The sequence below is a fragment of the Phyllostomus hastatus genome, unplaced genomic scaffold (assembly GCF_019186645.2).
Source record: "Phyllostomus hastatus isolate PE091 unplaced genomic scaffold, TTU_PhHast_1.1 phas_scaffold_78, whole genome shotgun sequence".
In the NCBI taxonomy this organism is placed as follows: domain Eukaryota; kingdom Metazoa; phylum Chordata; class Mammalia; order Chiroptera; family Phyllostomidae; genus Phyllostomus; species Phyllostomus hastatus.
Window position 1 is genome coordinate 11,583,848 of NW_025334041.1, and position 13,236 is coordinate 11,597,083.

Below are 13,236 nucleotides of genomic sequence, written 5' to 3' on the forward strand. Positions count from 1 at the left end.
CACACAGATAAAGACAGAAGCATTATCTTTGATCTTACCGAATCATCTGCCTACCCACCCTCAGGTGCAATGCAAACAATTAGCTGAGCTTTTTCACTCTTCCTGATCCAGTGGATACAAACAGGAGGAAAGAACTCAGTGACAACTGATCAACGGTAAGTCCCACTGTGGACAGGCACCATTGCCACAAAGAGTGATCCAATAACATGCATTGAACATTAAAGTGGAAAACACAATTCATCAACTCAGAGGAAAATGGTGAAGAAAAGAGGGCTCTCTTTTCTCCCTGCTCTGGCCCTTGCTTCCTTTGTTGGTTCTCCAACAAATAAAAATTCTAGAATTAAAAAAAACTACCATTACCGTATTGGACCAATGACTTGAAACCAAGCAGAGGTAAATTATATTAAAAAGGATGATGTTGAAAATATTGTAAATCTGATATGCAAACAAAAGTATACATAAAAGAAATACTTCACTAAGTATGAATTCAGTTACACTCACTGATTGGTCTGAAAGCTTATTTATTTGTTTTTGGAGCCTCTGGCATTCTTTGAATTTTTCTTTGTAATGATCCGCTGCCATCTGAAGACGCAGTTTCAGATCTTCAACTTCTCTTCTCAGTTCGTGTTCCAGTGTGTCCGTCTTCTCCTGAGAGAGAAATAAACAAACATTTCCTCTGAGAGAAAGATAAAAATTTTCTGTCATAATGTAGCAGTAAATTAAAATTTCATTTTCACATATTACTTTCTGGCTGTTACATTTGTTTTGGAGTTCTGGCTACAGACCCTTATTAGTTAGCTCTCCTAATAAATCCAGCTTTACATTCTTAAGACTAAGATTCATTAAAAAACTAGAGAGGAATAATCCACCTCCTGAGGAGCAAGTAGTACTCTGTTAAATAACCACAATACCTTTTTATGCAGCTAGTTAATAAATTCCAACAAAGTAATCTATACCTGACATTAGAAAGTTTAATTAACAGTAATAGAGCAGCTTTTACTAACCATTAGGAATTTGCTTACAGCAGTTTTTATTAAAACGTGTATTATTTTCAACCCAGAAAGTTTCAATGACTGAAAAAAATTAATGGAAACTTAAAATTCTCATCAGGAATCTGACTTGATTTATTTTAACATAGCTCATTCTCACAATGAGTTCTGATGAAACGGAAACTCACAATTAACCTGCTTTACCTGGTCTCTTTTTGCAGCACTTAGTTTCAGCTCAGCCACCGCGTCAGCCAACTGCTTCCTGACCTTCTCGTTTTCCAGGCGCGCGGTGTGCAGGTCCGCCATGGTTTTATCTCTCACATTCACAGCATCGCTGAGCTCCTTCGTCAGAAAGACAGCTTCTTGGCGAGTTGCCTGAATCTGTTCCTCTGCTTTCCGAAGTTGCTCCTTTAAAGTAAGTGTATCTTCCTGAAGAAGGGCAGATAAATAGATTTGTAATTCAAACATTCAAGTAAAAAGCAGAAACAGAAATAATTTCACTCAATTACAACAGATCCAAATTTTTTAATTATTATTTTTCTACTCCACTTAGATAAAGTATATAAATCTCGAAAAAACTTAAGACGTGGCTCTGTTCTGGAGCCCGCACATAAGCATCCCACGCACCGGGCACCACGACCGCCCCTCTATGCGCGAGGGAGCTGAAGCACTGGGAGGCGGGCGACGCGCCGGTGTTCTCGGGGCCAGCCAGACTGATGCCTGAACGAGAGCTCTAGCCCCACCTCCCCAACCCCAGGTCCCCTCCAGCTGGAATTAATTTCAAAAACCTCTTCGTAACTCAAAAAATTCTCTTAAAAGATGTTTCTTACAATCTAACCTAAAAAAAAACCCCAATGTATTAATAGACCATTACATATTATGAAAATACAGATTTAAAAGTTAGCTTTAAAAAATATTGATATGCAAATAGCAAAGATGAGGCACTGAAAATGAAAAGTAATTAAGCACCTCTTAAAACTAAAAATATCTTTAAAGTAAAAATTGCCATAAAATTATTTCCTTTAATATTAACTACATATTATGAGCTCACTACATCTAGTTTATTCAACTATTCTATTTTCATCTCTGTACTAAAAATAATGTAAACTCAGAAAAAGTACAACCCACTGGTTTTTAAATTGATAGCTCCTAACAAGAAAATGCAAATGATTATTTATGTAATGTTGGGGTGGAGAAATCTTTGTAGGTATAGCACTGTTAGATCTAATTACGTAAATACTGTCAGTTTCCAGATGTCAAAAGGGAAAGAAGGAGGGGGAAAAGGGTATAACAACACTCTAGTATAAATGACTTTTCTAATCATTTAAGGAAAAACCCCAAAACATACAGCGTGACACCCCTTTTTTAAGAAAGAGGGGGATCATGAAGAGTATGCACATACACACGTGCCCATAAGCTTATTTTCGCAAAAAGAAACATAAGAAGGACAAACTGAACACTGAAGAAAACGTTTACCTGTGGGTACAGGTTAAAAAGGGTTTTTCTAAAGGAAGACACTGAGACAGCAGAGTAAATTTTTTGTATCATCTGACTTTTGTATGATGCTACTATTTCACTTTGACTTTTGTATGATGCTACTACTGTACATATTTAAAAATTAAGTCAAAAAGTTAGGATTGCAAAAACAAATCTTAAAATACAAGTAATAAACTGAACTGTATTGTAAATTGGTAAGTATGTTAAAAATTCATTCAAGTAATTTTTGAACATGGTACCCTGTACATCCTTAGTGAAATACAGTCTAAGAAAAGAGCTGGAAAAGATCTTAATTTCATTTAGGAGACTTATTGTTGGAAGTGACACTGCCAAAATTTGAATCTACTGGTGTGTATAGCTGGATAGAAAACATAAATAAATATAACAATGCTTTGGGAAAAGAAGGTTCTCACACTGGCAGAAGAGATATGTAACTATGGAACAGAGAAAGGTAAGGAAGAACTCTTAAAGTACTAGATGTGAATTGAACATATCAATGTAAGTTAAAGCCTTCAAGTATCCAATGAAACTACAACGCCTAGTAGCAACAGTATCCAGTTCTTGGTTTCAAAATACCATTCCCTATTGAAAAAAAAAAAGAGCTCCCTGGAAAAATAGCTAATACCTAAAGCTGTAACATACAACTGTGCCACAAAACAATTAAGTATTCAAAGCATTAGGGGATGTATCGAAAGATGTAAGTAGATTTGAAAAGTTTCCCCCTGGCTACATATGGGGCGATTTGAGTACAAAAAAGAGCGATGATAATGTACAATACACTGAACAAAAAAGCCTCCAAAGACCACAGCGATACACGCAAGGGAGACAGGGCAACAGGGAACCTCTTCTCAGTATAAAAGAATCCACCTACTAACAAACGGGAAAGGAAGGGCAGATTTTTACATCGCCCTTCTGCAGTCATTACTGTGAGAGCTGATGCAGGGGAAGGCCACTCAGCGGGGAGTCGGCGGTTCACATGAGCTCGAGTGCCACCCCACAGATGACTCAAAAATCCCAGGGAGAGAGGCACTAACACAATGAACAGACCGGCAGCCAGAACTTCAAACAAATGAGTAAACCTATCATCACCAAGAATGAAACTGAAACTGGAACTTTTGCTATGACTACAACAGAACGTACGAAACATCTATGCCTTTTCTTGAGGACGTACATATAAGGACATACGTAGTCACTGTTCTGTTCTTCCAACTTTTCTTACAAGTTTAAACGTCTTCAAAAGAAAAGGCTAGGGGAGAGAAGATTAAAAATAGAAACCACCATGTATTCTAGAATTGTACACCTGAAACCCATACTTTTATTAACCAATGTCACCCCAATAAACTCAGTAAAAAAACAGAAACCACCAGGCTGTGCACATTAGGAGAGAGGACGTTTCCCCGACACTGGAACAGAGCGCAGAAGCACTCACCTTACTCGCCGTGGTGAGCACGTAGGCCCTCTGCATGCTGTCCTTCTCAGCCAAGCAGAACTGCAGCCTGCCGATCTCTTCTTTGAAATGAGTGATCATGCTTTCTTTGTTTCCATCTAAATTCTTTAACGTCTGGACCTCTGACACAAGTTTGGTATTTTCTATTTCTCTGTTCTTCAAATGTACCTGTAACAGTGCTTGAAAATGTCAAGAATATTCTAGCTCCATAACCCAAGTCCAAGTTTAAAATGCCACCACTATTCATCTCCGGCCCAAGTACGCTTGAGGGATGGGGACACTCACTACACTCACAGTCCGGAGACCCGCGTTCAGCCCAGTGGTTAGCTGAGCTTTTCTGCTTTAAACCTTCCACAAGGACTAGTAATTCTAAGGTCGAACACTATTACTTGATCTCTAAAGTCTTTGCCTTTGATTTAATGACTTTAAGTTCTCTTTTTAAGAAATTGCAAATGGATTCAATGCCCAGTCAGGGCACATGCCTGGGTTACAGGCCAGGTCCCCAGTAGGGGGCGTGTGAGAGGCAACTCACATTGATGTTTCTCTCCCTTTCTCCTTGCCTTCCCCTCTCTCTAAAAATAAATAAATAAAATTTTTTTTTAATTGCAAAATGGATTTGGTTGTTCTTTTGGAGAAACATTATGCTACAGACATATTCAGATATAAAGACATAATGAGATTCTAGGAAACATCTTAAGCAATTCATTTTTTGCTTGTGAAAACTGTATCACTTACTTCCTGTGTGTGCTGAAGAATACATTTGTTGATTAATTACCCCAATACATTTTCCCCAGGAACTCTGGCCATGGATGCTCATTTGCTTACAACAGATATACAAATCAAATTCCATTAACTGAAATTATAAAGAGTACACACACAGTTTCCACTAGGAAGGATTATCTTGCTTTGGTTAAGAGTACCACAGATAAATGAATTAACATACTTCTTGCACTTTACTCTGTAAATGTATGGAATGCTGAAAGATTAACTTCTGTTCCCAGGGACCGAACATAACTCTGGGTTCTCTGAAAGGCTCAGCAGCCCACACCTTTGCAGCATCACTTTAAAAGGCCATCTAATTTTCATAGTCATTAGCTCAGGAAAGTGTTTTACCAACTCCTCTAAATTCTGATAGGGCAGCGATGGGTCATATGATCCAACAGGGGCTAGAGGAAGGAGAGAAAAGGAATCTCTCTGGAGCTCACATGAACAACCTGGATGGAAAATTCTGAGGTTAAGAATGTCTTATCAAACTCAGTAAGTGGAATCTCCTTGCCAAAATAACACAAAATAAAAATCCCTAAGGAAGAGTTTTACTTCCAATTTTCGGGGTACACACAATACAGATAAAACACTATTCAGAGAACACTTGGTGGGGGGTGTCTGAGAGTGCACGCAAATGGGAAACTTCCATGTCACTCTGACCCCAACTTCTAATGCTTAGAGAAAACCAAAGATGCTAGAAGAGTGTAGAAGAATAAATCTCCAAGACCCTGTATTCTTGCCCTTCTTTCCTCTCCCTGCCAAGGCCTCTGCCAAGGACTTGTCGTTCAGATGTACAACTGACACACAGAGAGTGTTTGCAGAAAGTGCGGGAAGGTAAGATAAGGGACAAATAATTTAGAATAGAAAAGAAAAAATAAATGCTGGATTTACCCTAAAATGTGGTTGCGAACCCTCTATAAAATACCCAGGTGCTGTTCTCAGAACAGAAGAGAGAAAGAAAGGCAGGTGAAAGGTGACAGGGTTATTATTATCCTCTTTCCAAACTAAGTCATTCTAGGTATCACGATACTGGCTTACTTCTTAATACTAAACAGTGTATCTTTAAGGATACATTTTATTTATTGCTGAATTAAAATGAAGACACAAACATCCTATTAATCTTATCTCCTACTGTGCCAACAGAAAAACAAAATGGAAAGCACTTAATTAGCCAGAGAAATAAAGCCCAGGTCTTCTGGCAACAAAACTGAAACATTCTCACTGAAATTCATAACATTAAATTAAAAATTATTACAGATGCCAAATTTTCCCTTAGTTAAAAAATGCTTTATAATTTAAAAAACCTGCATTTGAGGTGGTTTGCAAAAACATCACATAAATGGTAATCCTGTTGCATGCATTCATTCTTCCTCTGTATTATCTGTTTTGTTTCCCCTTTTTACAAAATCTTGTTAAAAAGGCAAACATTTCTGCAAACTTTTTCTTCAAGTCAAATCACAAGATCGCGCCCCAGTGTATCTCCAACCATTTTTCTTCCTGTTCTGGAGTGGTGAGCACACACGTGCACGCTCCAGCTCCAGCAGTTCACTGTCCGGCTGTCGTGAGACACAGACCGGTTCTCACCCCCGACAAGCGACACTTCTCCATCCATGCTCTGCTCTGACGTGCCCCGCCCCACAGACTCAGCATTCTTACCTTTTAAAAACCCACCTCCACCCAAAATAAGAAGGAACAACCCAGTGGCGATACAACAAATCATATTCTAGTTTCTCAGTACAAATGATGACTCTCAAATACTGACTATATGCAGTGTTATGTTTTTATCTTGAATCAAGTACGAACATCATCCTTTTCTAATCAAGAGATGAGATATAACCAGATCTATCCAGATAGTACTGATAACTCAGAATGTTCTTGAAATTCTTCATCTGAAACTACTATCAGGAACTGCTTATGAGCCACTTAAGATAAATAAGTCCCAATTTGCATCTACACCATTACTGACAATTAGGATAATACTTCTGAATCACTAAAGAAGAAAAGGAAGAAAACACACAAAAGGTAAAATATCTGTCATCAGTGAGAGCATCCTTTTTGAAGTGACAGTCTCTGAAGACTAGTCCGAAAGCCAAACTCTAAGATGTGGTGTTCACCACTAAAATCCAGTAAGACTCTCCTTAAGGTCTGGTGTTCCTCCAGGAGGAAAATACCTTGGTATATACATTCTGATGAACAGGTATCCTGTCACCATTAAACCTCTTTGACTTATTATACACTATCTGCTAAGTACCTAAAATACTGGAAAATTAATTTCCTGAAAGTTAACTTTTATGAACTATACACAATGCAGTGGTTTTAAAATCCATCTTCAAGTCCTTGGATACTCGTCTCTCCCAAACGTGGGACCTGCGCCCCTCTGCCTGCGCCCTCAGCTGGACCAGGGGACTTGCTTCAGTGCACAGCTTTGGGGACCAGCTCGTCACACGCACTCCGACTGTCTCCTGGCCCTCGTGCACGGCTCCCACTGCGGCAGAAGTTGGTTGCCGCGTTGTAAGGACGCGTCATGCAGCTACTAAAGAGGCCACACAGCAAGAAACTGAAGGGTTTCCTGCCAGAAGTCACGTGAGTGAACCACCCTGACGGCTTATGTTCCAGTTCCCACCGAGCCACAGGTGACTGCAGCCCGAGCCAACACCCCCAACTGCAACTGCACAAGAGAACTGCGCTGTAACAACTCAGCGGAGCTGCTCCCAAATTTCTGACCACTGAGTAAGTGCTAGGGTAGCTGCCTACACAGCAGTAGATACATAACAAAAACAGAAAAAAATAAATTACCTTATAAAGTTCCTTCTCGTCCTTTTCTGTCTTCAGCTGATATTCAAGTTGTTCTCGTTCACACTGTGCCTTCCTGAGTTTGTCCTTCAAACTGAGTAAGGCAAAGTAATAACATTAACATAAAGAAAAAAAACTTGGTTAAATATAACATTTTTAAAACATAAAAGCAACTGTTAAAAATGTCAGAAATGCCCTGGCTAGTGTGGTTCAGCGGACTGAGTGCTGGCCTGCAAACCAAGGGGGGCTGCTGGTTGGATTCCCAGTCGGGGCACGTGCCTGGGTTGCGGGGTCGGGTCCCCAGCAGAGAGCACGCCAGAGGCAATCACACCGTGATGTTTCTCTCCATCCCTTCCCCTCTCTAAAACCAAATAAATAAAACCTTTAAAAAAGAAGTGCCAGAAATACCTGTCCAACTCAGTTTCCTTTTCAATCGCTTTATTCGTCACTAACACAATATCTTCCTCAAGCTTCACAGCTTTGGATGTAGCATAATTGTATCTCCTCTTAAGTTCTTCATTTTCCATTTTTAAATTTTCTGAAACTCCAGTAAGTTCCTTAGAAACAACAATCGAGTATTTTGAGAAACATAATTAGTAAGACAAACACACATCTTTAAAAATAACCTATGTACTCTTGAGTGTTAATCCCACCTTTGTCCCATCAGAAGTTTATAAGACTAAATACTAGACCTGAAATGGTAATGTTTACATATTAATTTACCTATACTAAATTAAACAATTTTCTCCCTGCATTTTTTCCTACATCCTGTTTGTCGATTTCACTAACTTCTCCACCAGAGGGGCAGAAAACAAAAATGAGGGGAAAAAATTTTAATCAGTCACTATCATTTTTTACATCTCACTTTTCAATGTTACCCCAACGACAGGTCAGGTTCCACACGACACTACCAAGGTAAACACTCGCTTCTTTCAGCACAGAGCACTAGTCCAGCTGGTAATTACACCGACAAAGCAATGTTCCTGCCACTGTGCCTCAGAGGTATGAACAAATATGCAAAGAAGCCGGAACAAACATAAAAATTTAGCTGAATGCCCTAAGAGTCAAGGCAGGCACATATGATGAGGTTTTATTAAATTTTAATATTTAATGTACCTGCTTTAAAAGTTCCAATAAAAACGTGGTTCCTTAGCCAAAGGGAATGCCCTGCTCCTACTGCAGGACACTCCAGCTGCAGGACTCGGAGTGTTCCCCAGTGTAAACCTGGTAGAAGGGCTACGTATCTTCAACTAACAAGGCTAAAGTTCATTCAGGCAGAAGACCACAGATATTCATAAGGAGATTTAAAGTTATACACATTGTTTACCCTCTAACTCCAAAGAGCAACCCCAAAAAGAATAAGGCAAGAGAAATCTTTTCAGAATTTAAGTCGTTTGACAGCATCTCTGCAGAGGTGTGCAAAATGCAACCACTGCACTGGAGTAGTAAAACTGTTGAGAACCACTGCACTAATGGTTCCCTTAACAATTACTACCTGCCTAGGCCTTGTTAAAGAACAATGGAACAGACCCCATCCTTAGGGAACAATAGGTCAGTGCTGTCGACAGACATAAGTACGATGCACCCGGTTAGTTGTAAGTGAGATATGGAATCATAATCCACTTAAGTTTGTCAAAACTAACAAATTACTTTTCTTGAGAAAATAGTGAACAAACAAGTCAATGACTAAGTTATGGCTTTCTTCTACCATTCTTTTCAGCCACTAACTAAAATCCATTTGTGTCTCTACTGTGATAAATCACACTGTGTTATACTTACACTTCTCTTTTTCTTGGCTCAAAAAAATTGCACCAATATTAACTAGATGTTTTTAGGGTGATTTATAGAATTTCTCACATCAAGGATTTTAAAATTCTGTCTCAATACAATATCTCATTTCACTGAATTCTGCTTTTTGGAAAAGTAACTACTTTATTCTATTTTCTCTTATTCAGTGTTTAACATTCCTAATTGTATTTCCAACCCCTACCCTCAAAATCAATCAAACACTCTACAATCAGGTGTTAAGCATCTAGAAATAGTTGTCAGGCACTACATCATCAAGCCTTGTGCCAAAAATGCAAAATTTCAATCATTTACAACATAAAAGCAGCTGTGGCAGAAGGATGACAGAAACTGACCTGTTTTTTGTGTAAATATCTGACTGCCATTTCTTGTTCAACACAGTTTTCACTCACTTTGACTGGTTCAATTTTTGGAAAAAGCGGGTTTCAGGTCACGTACCGTTGCCAACCCCTATCAGTTACATAAGACACAACTAACCTTCTGCTCAGCCTGCAGTTGGTCACATCTTTCTTTTTCATGGTTAAGTTCTCTTTCCACTCTTTCAACTTGTTCTCGAAGTTGTGTTGTTTCTTTCTCCAGAACGGCAATTAATTTCAACAGTTCTTCTTTTTCTTTCATGGTTTTCTCAATTTTCAACTGTGAAATAAAAAATTTAAATTTTAAAAAATGTTTTACTGTATTTTTCCATTACCACTTACTGTCCCCCATATGTTACAAACTATTTTCCATTTCAAAAAAATAGTAAAGAAATTCGCAGAAAGAACTGTACATATACTTTATGTCAACCAACCTTGCTTAGCATTCAGGTAGAAAAGTTCATGGATCATAAATTTAGACCTTTTTTTGGTTGGGCAAAGAAGAAATATTAAAAGTACAAAATTTTACTTGGTACATAATTTTGTTATGAAATTTCATACTAATCATGTTTCAAATCAGCACCAAAAATAAAGCATCACGTTTCATAAATGACTTGACTCGGGGCTTTTCTCATCTTGAATAATAATCAGTAAGAAAATGTGTATCTCTTCTTGAATGCAAATTTATGGAAAACTGTTGAATCTAGTAAGAACTTCCTTATCTTATATAAGGCCTTCAACTGTGGGGTTACTATTAAAAGGTTTGGTTCTGCAAGATACTATGTAAGGTAATAAATGTCTATATACAATGGCCTTTATTTGGCTCAACTGAAACAAACTTTATAAACGCAAATTTTAGTAGTAAAATGCAGACTGTAACAATATATTAATATAACTGATTATCATGGGAACATTAATAGTTACTTAGTTCAGGAAAATCTGAACTACAATATTCTAACAAAATGACTAAATTACGAGACCTAAACTGGTTACTACCTCTCTTACAACCAGAAGCCGCTGATGCGAACGGGAAGGCCGCATAGTCAGAGGTAGGGCTTCACAAAGGCAGTGTCACCGAGACACAGTGCTTTCCCACAGCAACAGCACACCCAAGCCAGTTTTCCAGGGGCATGGAAACAAACTGAATAAACTCTAAAATAGCTTCTATGAAAATTGAATGGTGAAAATTTTTAGAATGACCCTTTACCTTATTCATCACACCAAATGAAAATAACAGGAATAAATGTCCTCAAAAGAGAAAACTGATTTATTCACTGAACTTCTTTCATGTCTTACCTATTTTTTGAAAGAAATTATTTTTGCCTTTGAACTTTCTGACAGCTTTAAAATATAGATACATCTTGATACAGTGCAAGGAAACATTATAAAAGAACCACTTTTCCCCAGTAATTCATTTAATTGGCATTTACTAGCTGAAAAGTTTACTGAACCTTAAGTAGACATTTTTAAAAGAAATTCAAATTAGATAAAAATGTATGAAAGTCAAATTTCTGCCCTCAATCTTTCAAGTATACAGTAGTTAAAATTTTACAATGAACACCCACACACCCATCACCTAAATTCATTAATATTTTGCCATGTTTGTTTTATGTCCTTTTATATTCAGTACTTAAGTTTATTTATGTAATGGGGGGGGGGATCGGGAAATAAACCGTTTGAAACAAAACTGCAGACCCTTCACCGCTAAGAACTCAGAGCAAGCACCTCCCAGTAAATTTCCTCTTCAACTATTACCATTATAATAGCTAAGAAAATGGGTAATTTTACAACATCCAATGGATAGTCCATAGTTAAATATCGCCCACTATACCTAAAAATACCAATTAAAAAAAAAAATCAAGGATCCAGCCCTGGCTGGTGTAGCTCAGTGGATTGAGTGAGGGCTGCAAACCAAAGCATTGCAGGTTCGATTCCCAGTCAGGGCACATGCCTGGGTTGCAGGCCGTGGCCCCCAGCAACCGTACATTGATGTTTTTCTCTTTCTCTTTCTCCCTCCCTTCCCTCTCTAAAAATAAATAAATGAAATCTTAAAAAAATTTTTTTTAAATAATAGAAAAAATAAAAATCAAGGATCCAGTCAAGAGTGACATGTTAAAGGATTGTTTCATTAATTACTTTTTAACGTCAACCATACCTTAGGTAATCTCATTTGTACTAATTTTGTGCAGTTTTAGCTAAAAAGCACTAAAGATGTGGATGAATGTGATTTTTTTTTAAATCCTCACCCAAGGATATGTTTTTATTGATTGGAGATGGAGAGGGAGAGAAAGAGAAACATGGACAGGTTGCCTCCTGCAGGCGTCCCAACCAGGGATCACACCCGCAACCTAGGTCTGTGCCCCAACAGGGGGTCGACCCCACAACACTCTGGTGCACAGAACGACGCTCCCACCAGCTGGGCCAACCAGCCAGGAAGATGAACATGCAAACTTAAAAGGCTTGTCCAAAAATTGGTCAGAATATAAAAACATTTTATCTCAAAAGTATTTCCCTAAGAGATGGCAATTTACATTTCCTTTGCAAGTAGGAAGAAGTGAAACAGATTGAACAATGTCCCAATTTACTTAGAAGGCGTGCACGAGAGAGAGAGAGACGCCGGAGCCAAAATGCCCGTTCTGCAGCCCTGACATCAGGGTGGTCCGCAAGTATTCAAAACACTGCAATGTAAACTAACTGCATTCTTCTTACGAGCGGGGCCTGTTTCAGCATCTATGACTAGCATTCAAATACCAGGCTAAAAACCTTGATCATCGAGCACTTGTCAACACAAAATGTTTTAGGCACCCTATAAAAGTTACATTTCTTTATTTAAGATAAGAGAAGAATTTCTGGAAGGGGGGAGGGAAGACATGGAAGAATTCACAAGAAATGATTGGTTCCTTCAAGTTGTCTTAGTTCAACTGCCTTATTTGAAGTATTTTATCTATAACTTCTTGTCTTTTTTTCTCTAATCTCAGTTTCCGAAGGTAAATAAGATAAAATCAAAGGCATGAAATATTTATGTATAAAAAATTCCTCTGACTATAAATAAAAAGCAATGACCTGTCACAGACTAAATGTGAATATAAATTAACCAAATATATACGCTGAACCAATGAAAGCAGCAGTTTTTCACAGAAACACAAATGTAACACTCTAATAGGAGAGAGATATTGAGAAATATCTTGAAATAAGAAATGCTCCATTTTCTTCTTCAATAACTACTAAAAATTAAAGACATAAGGCATTATTGGACCATACGCAGAGTAAGTTTCTATTGGAGCCAATGCAATGACTCCAAGATATTCAATTAAAAAAACAGTAAGAAGCTTTACACCTTTCCTTTTTTAATTGTGGTTAATCCCAGCTTATTTATTTGATCAGATGACAAGGGAAAAAAAATCATTCTAGAAATACTCAACCTCCACTTAAGAGACGGGGATGCTTCCCCGATTCACTGCCGCACTTGGGACAGAGCATGCCCGCGGTACAGTGAAACAAAGTTCACAACCAATGACAGGTTTACTGCCCTACACCCCTTTCCCTCCAGCCTCACCCTCCAAATCTGTACTACTCCACAATT

The 13,236-nt window shown here is 38.2% G+C and overlaps 1 protein-coding gene across 2 annotated transcripts in view; it reads right to left on the minus strand.

The window, feature by feature from the left end:
• The window catches only part of TAX1BP1 (Tax1 binding protein 1), a 49,261-nt gene that overhangs the window by 19,858 nt on the left and 16,167 nt on the right, over positions 1-13,236 (minus strand). For both annotated transcript variants that reach the window (XM_045827778.1, XM_045827777.1), the window contains 6 exons: positions 9,775-9,933; positions 7,900-8,048; positions 7,495-7,585; positions 3,916-4,101; positions 1,194-1,418; positions 502-648 (listed from right to left, as the gene is read on the minus strand). In XM_045827778.1, the coding sequence (XP_045683734.1) occupies positions 502-648; positions 1,194-1,418; positions 3,916-4,101; positions 7,495-7,585; positions 7,900-8,048; positions 9,775-9,933 (957 nt within the window). The remainder of the gene's footprint in view (positions 1-501; positions 649-1,193; positions 1,419-3,915; positions 4,102-7,494; positions 7,586-7,899; positions 8,049-9,774; positions 9,934-13,236) is intronic.